We start from the raw sequence: 6449 nt of genomic DNA on the forward strand, positions 1-6449 counted from the left end.
TGCTATTGATCTTGGTGGTCCTATGCATACTACCTCCGTTTACAATAATAATTATTTTATGGTTATTATCGATGTTTGCACACGCATTTTGTATACTTCGTGCTCTACCTGATAAAAGATCAGATACAATTTTACGTTCTCTTATTGACGTGTTCTCAACTATGGGTTTTCCTACAAAACTCCAAAGCGATAATGGAACAGAGTTTAAGAACTCGCTCTCCAAAGATTTAGCTGATGCTATGGGCTATGATCATCGATTCATCACTCCTCTACACCCATCTGCTAATGGAATTAGTGAACGTACTGTACAATCAGTCAAAAAATTACTGGCTAAAGCCACACATGGTGTTGGCAATGATTGGGATTTATATCTTCCATCTATTCAACTTGCTATGAATAATCGTATATCCAAACGGTTAAATTCAACACCTTTCTCTCTTATGTTCGCACGTAAAATGAACGAACCTTATGGTTTTCGATCTGACAAAGATAAGCTCAAAGAAGTTAAAGATAAACCACCAATGTCTCATGAAGAGCTCATGAAACGCATTGATTATATGACTGATGTTGTATTCCCAGCTATCGTTAATAAAACCAAAGCACAAATCGAACTTGAACAAGCAAAGTTCAATGATTCTCATAGGCTTGTTGATTATGCACCTGGCTCTCATGTCATGGTTCGTATTCCAAATAAATCTGGTCAACTCGCTCCTGCTTACGAAGGACCATATACTGTCGTACGTAAAAATAAAGGAAATGCCTACATCTTACGTGACGAAACTGGTGTCCTTATGCCTCGTGCCTACACTTCCGTTGAGCTGAAATTAATCTCTAATGAAGAAGTTATCGAACTGGATGATGAAGGTAATGAAATCATAAATTTCGAAATCGAAGCAGTTATAAACCATCGTGGCCCTCCAAAAAACCGTGAGTACCTTGTACGTTGGAAAAACTATAGCAGTGAGTGGGATGAATGGCTATCTGCAGATAAGTTTAATGACCCTAACACACTACGCAATTATTGGAAAAATCTTGGTAAAAAATATATTCCTCCAAAAAATGCTCCAATTACCAATTCTCCATCTTCATCTGAACTACTAAAATCCACTCCATCTGGTACTATAAGTACTGCTATGAAACATTTCTCTTCTGATGATGAAAATAATTCTAATTTGGTTGATAAAAAATCCACAATTAAATCTAATGTTGGCTCTTCAGCACGGCCTGTTAAAAGAACTCGTCGTAATAAACCTCCAACTAACAACGCTTGTGATACTCCTTCCACAGCCACTCGTTCCAGTAAACGACTTAAATCTCTTCATAAGTAAATTACTTTTCATTTACAAAAAAAAAAAAAACCAAAATAGTCACGAGATTTTCATTAAGGTAATCTCATACTGGTCGGGGGCTATGTCGTATTTACCCCATTAAATACTTATTATTCGTATGAGATTACTCAAATCTTATATAAAAAATAACAAGTACTGAATACATAATATTATATATTACATATTCTCTAAGACTCATTTACAATATTAACCATATACAATATTTATATTATTCAAGTTCAATACTAAAATTGACCTTGAGCACACTTCGGTCCCTGAATAATTTTATTTCCTATATAAAGGCGTAGTTTGATTAAATGGGTTCTCTCTCTCGTCTTGAAATCTAATAAAGAGGTTACATAGAGACTCATTCACTAGTTTTCAAGTACTATCTCCTTTTAATTCTCAAATTTTTATCTGCAAATATCTCAATATTTTTGGCGAAAATTGAAATATTCAAAAAATCACTAAAAATGACCTTATGCCTGAGGGATGCCCGACACAGTTCCCGTTTACATATCATAATGTATATTTTAGACTGCCTTTCAGATGGTATATGCCACAAAAGTCGCAGACATATGGCGGAGATGCAATACTGATTTTCATTTTTGTGCACCAGTTTTGTCCGCTACTGTATAATAACTATTAGTTATGAAGGATATTTAGTAAAAGTAATAGTATCTTGCTTTAGATGAACCAGGAAAAAGAAAAAAAGAAAAAAAAAAACGTCATCCAAGCTTATACAAACAAGTAAAAGAAGAAGAAAAGGTAGTCCTTAGAAAGAGACTTTATAAAGACCATTTAAACCACAAAAAAAAGCAGGCAATACGATTTTACTAAAGTAAAAGTACCATTAGAACAGAAATAGAATATATATAATATTAAGAACTTACCTTTTAGAAAGAATTTTTTTTTTAAAAAAAAAAAAAAGAAAAAAGGAAAAAAAAAATACTTTTTTTATAGCCTCATTTTACCAGTGTTACAATTACCTACTATCGATTAAAAACAAGTTTTTTTTAAATATGGTTTAACTATTGAAACACTCAGAGAGGGTATTCATAAACAGTTTAAAATCTTTTTTATTATTATTATTCAAATGTAATATCTTTAACTGCAAAGGCTTTTTTCTTTTCCTTTCTTTGCTTTTCTTTTTTTTTTTTTTGTAAAACAAATAAAGTACTACCTTGCTTTTGTATACATCTTCAATTTATTTTGTACTCTTGTTTTTTCTTCCTTAAAGTTTATTTTAAAAAATGTCTCGTCGCGTCGCCACCCTCATCAGTGTCCCCAGCAATGCTCCCAAAAGGGCAAGAATTTCTATGAGCATTGCTGTATCATCATCCACTGTTGTTCCTGTTCCTGCTCCCGCTTCTGTTTCTGCTCCTGCTCCCGCTCCCACTTCTGCTTCTGCTCCTGTTCCCGCTTCTGCTCTTGCTCCTGCTCCTGCTCCTGCTTCTGCTTCTGTTCCTGTTGCAGGCTTCAGTAGCTTTACAACTCCTCGCTTGGAGAGCTCTGTTGGTGCTGAAGCCATCCGAGCAGCCTCTGGTTTCGCACCAGATATAATGGCTGCTCAGATACAGCAATTGACACAATTGCTGCAGCAACAGCAACAGCAACAGCAACAGCAGCAGCGAGCTTCAGAAGCTGAGGTCGACCAGGCCAAAAAAGAATGTAGTGTAAGTCTAGAACAGATTTATCAAATTAGTAATTGTAATTTAATACCTATATTTTATACCTTTCTTTGTGATGTAGAGCTATTTAGCAGAATACTACCGTGATTACGTTGTTGGTCGCAGAAGCGAATTTGACTTGGACGTGACCTTCGCCCACAAGAACAACAGAAAGGTCAAGGCCCTGTTATCTGAGCAAGTCAGGAAGCATCGTCGTTTTGATTTGCTCACCACTTCGCAAATACACACCATTATCAGGAGCAAGTATTCCTATTTGATGAGCAAGGCCAAGGGGAAGACAGTTGTTTCAACAAAAACAACCTGTCGTAGCCGTGTAAATACAGTGAGTATTTAATATTTAGAAGATTATATTATAAAATATAGAAAATGCTTACATTAACACCTTATGATAGAAACTCTCTAACAGGAGATCTATTTACATGGCTAACCCTTCAGCGTTCGACGCCCGTTTCCCGTTCGCTGGCAAAATTCTGACTGTTGACTGGACGTCAGATGAAGAAGATGGGCCAGAGGACGCGAACGGTCGTACGTTCGTGGCCAAAAGGCCATCATTTAGGAGCAACGAAGTAAGTAAAATGTTGGTAACAAATTTCATTTTCTAATATACCTTAATCAATCTACAGGTGGTGCAATTCCACGAAGAGTTGCAAAAAAAATACAAGGAATCCATGAAGAAAAAGGGGGCTCCACCAGCTATTAGAAGAATAATAGAAAATGTTGAGGTGGAGTTCCCTGACAAGCTCGATGATACTGATTTTCCTTCCTGGGCTTTTTCTTCTCCTGGTCTTGGTTTTCCAACCTCTGTTTCTGCTTCTTCTTCTTCCTTTGCTGCTGCCAATCCAATGCAGTAGGCATTTTCTTTCTTTTTTTTTTTGTTTCTTATTTTGTTGTCTCTTCACAAATCGAATAAAAATTTTTAAAGAAAAAAAAAAAGAAAAAACTATTGCATGGTTCTTTAGTAAAATATATAATAAAATAATAATAGTGTTTTAACGGCTTGGTATATTTGTTACATAAAAATTCGTCTTGGCAGAGCGAGAGTAAGAAGGTGATTATCAACATAAGGGCATACAGCAACAGGATTGAAAATTCTGTAGATTGGAAGTATATTGTTGCTTGAAACTGGATCAAATTGATTCTTCCACACTTGGATGCCAGTACCATCGAAGGTGGGAAAATGTTGAGTCGCATGGCTGTACCAATTGACGAATGCAAAATAGTGAATGGAATTGTTGAATGAATGTGAGAAAAAAAATGATATTTGGCCAATTCGTAGTTGGTTGTTCATAATGGCTTGAATATATGATGATGATGAATGATTGTCGGATTGTTGGTAACGTTGTCCAAGCAAGTTAATTTTTTTAAATGATTGTATATTTGTATTGATCGTATTGGGCATAGGTATTTCATAAGTATTCATATAGTAGTTTTGTAAGATTTCATAGTGTTCGATGCATAAAGTTTGTTGTTTGATGTTGATTTCTGAATGAAGGGCTTGCGGTGGCAGAGGCTCACTACCAGTAATTGTCAGGTTAAATAGACTTGGTCCGTCTATGAATTGAGAGTAATCAAATGGCGTTAAACCACTCTCGTCATTCGTAACCTCGCCTATTTCCTTTATGAAGTTGATCAGTAGAAGCATGCCTTGATTGTTGGTGTTAATGAGGGTTGGTAATGAATGGATAAGGCCTTGTGTGTGGATAATTTGTGTAAGCATAGTAACATATGTGGTTTCTGTCATGTTTTGACATGTCAATAAGATAACAGTCTTATCAATCTAAGCTAAATCTTTACAAATGAGTTTGAATAAGAATAGATCCTGATAATTACCAACTGCCCTGAACAGCCAAGTTTCACTTTCATCTCAACAGTTGATTATTTACATCAGTTTATAAAATTTTTCTTATACATGTCAAATCATATCGGTCGTAACTATCTCTTGTCATTTAATCTCAGGTCTTGCTCAAACTAATATAAATAGCCTTGGAATCTTTCTTTAATAAAAGCATTCGACTTTAGAACTATTGTTCGGTCTCGTTAATTCTTCTTTGTTCATATTTTTATACTTAAAACACTTCAGTTTCAAAGCCTGTCTTGTAGTTGATGTTGATTTTTTTGACATCGCCATTCAAGCGTTCAAAGCCATAGAGCCAAAAGGCATAGGAGGGACCAAAGTCCAAAAAGCATTCTTTCAAATGCATGTGCATATGCATATTTGGTGTTATTGATTCTTTTCCATATAGTCGAGCACAAGTCTTGCCAAAGGTCTTGAATAAGGAATGTGCAGCATGTATCTCTTCTGTTGCAACTACAGGACCAGTTACCAATCTTACTGCTTCCACGTAGCGCATCCAATTGGCAAAATGCTCACCAACTAATCTTTGCTTCAGCAGAAAAGGCGAAAGCACAACACACCACGTTCTCCATTCATCAGCTTTCATATTACCAAAGGTACTTTCAATCTTGCCTTTTTCGTTTTTTTTTTTTTATAACAAAAAATTAGTGTTCAGATTTATTATAAAATAAGTTCTTTTACGCTCGTTACATACTTTTTGGGATTTTAGAGTACTGTGAAGGAATGATAATAGAAGCTGATTCATCAGCCATGGCTTTGAAATCAGATGTGGTAAGCAGCCCGTGATCTACCCAAACTTCAACCATTCGTTTTGGCGTACCTAGAAATAAATTGTGCATGGGATCAACGGTTGTCAATCTCACGACATCAAAATACTCTAGTCGGTGAAGTTCACTCCATTTACTTCCTATGTTCGTCTGCAAGGTTCGTTGTTGCGTAATGTGAGTGGCATTTAGCCAAGCATATGCTTCTTGGCACTGCTGGATATTGTTTCGCAGAATCCAATGCTCATCGTCAAAGTCTGAAAAATCTGGCTTCGTTGAATTTGCACCAGTACTGATTCGCGAAAACACAGTCGAACATTTGTTGCAGGCTTTGTGCGCGGATTGACCCATGAACCCAGCTACTTTGCGAGCTGCTGGTATATCACAGTTAACGGACATCAAAGCAACACGTACCATTTCACCGTTTCTGTTCTGGTACGTTGGCATCATTATACCTCCGTACAAGGTATTCAGCTCTGCAATCATTGGTCGCATGAAGTTCTGGAGCTGGTCATCCGTGGGCTTGCCAGGCCCAGGAATCATACCAACCAGGATGATGTTGGAAACCTTCATCCTGGAACTCCTTGGAAGGTTGTTGATTGTGAGATATACACCACCACAAGAGTAGTGCATACCATCACTAGGTTGAAACCAATCAACGTTCAATGAAACCATTAATGATCGACTTCTACAGTAGGTCACAAAACTGCTGCAAGGAATCCATTTTTCTTGGTTTTTGTAGCGCACATCCTGTTACAATGGCACAAACTGCCTCTGTTCCCACATAGTAAATCTTCTACATGTCTGAAAA

At 36.6% G+C, this 6449-nt stretch overlaps 4 protein-coding genes across 4 annotated transcripts; 2 read left to right on the forward strand and 2 right to left on the reverse strand.

Annotated features, from left to right (window-relative positions):
* Positions 1 to 71: 71 nt before the first annotated feature.
* On the forward strand, positions 72 to 1328 carry RO3G_02816 (uncharacterized protein; the record flags this gene model as incomplete). The annotated part of the gene is made up of 1 exon (XM_067657407.1): positions 72 to 1328. The coding sequence occupies one exon, from the start codon at positions 72 to 74 to the stop codon at positions 1326 to 1328; it is 1257 nt and encodes a 418-aa protein (XP_067513508.1).
* A 1253-nt stretch (positions 1329 to 2581) lies between these two features.
* On the forward strand, positions 2582 to 3870 carry RO3G_02817 (uncharacterized protein; the record flags this gene model as incomplete). The annotated part of the gene is made up of 4 exons (XM_067657408.1): positions 2582 to 3004; positions 3081 to 3332; positions 3412 to 3585; positions 3643 to 3870. 4 exons carry the CDS (start codon positions 2582 to 2584, stop codon positions 3868 to 3870), a joined length of 1077 nt encoding a protein of 358 aa, XP_067513509.1.
* Positions 3871 to 4028: 158 nt separating this feature from the next.
* RO3G_02818 (uncharacterized protein) lies at positions 4029 to 4760 on the reverse strand (the record flags this gene model as incomplete). The annotated part of the gene is made up of 1 exon (XM_067657409.1): positions 4029 to 4760. One exon carries the CDS (start codon positions 4758 to 4760, stop codon positions 4029 to 4031), a length of 732 nt encoding a protein of 243 aa, XP_067513510.1.
* Positions 4761 to 5085: 325 nt separating this feature from the next.
* RO3G_02819 (uncharacterized protein) lies at positions 5086 to 6313 on the reverse strand (the record flags this gene model as incomplete). The annotated part of the gene is made up of 3 exons (XM_067657410.1): positions 5086 to 5393; positions 5569 to 5694; positions 5779 to 6313. 3 exons carry the CDS (start codon positions 6311 to 6313, stop codon positions 5086 to 5088), a joined length of 969 nt encoding a protein of 322 aa, XP_067513511.1.
* Between the last annotated feature and the right edge of the window lie 136 nt (positions 6314 to 6449).

This window comes from Rhizopus delemar, genomic scaffold (assembly GCF_000149305.1).
Source record: "Rhizopus delemar RA 99-880 supercont3.2 genomic scaffold, whole genome shotgun sequence".
NCBI classification, from domain to species: Eukaryota; Fungi; Mucoromycota; class Mucoromycetes; order Mucorales; family Rhizopodaceae; genus Rhizopus; species Rhizopus delemar.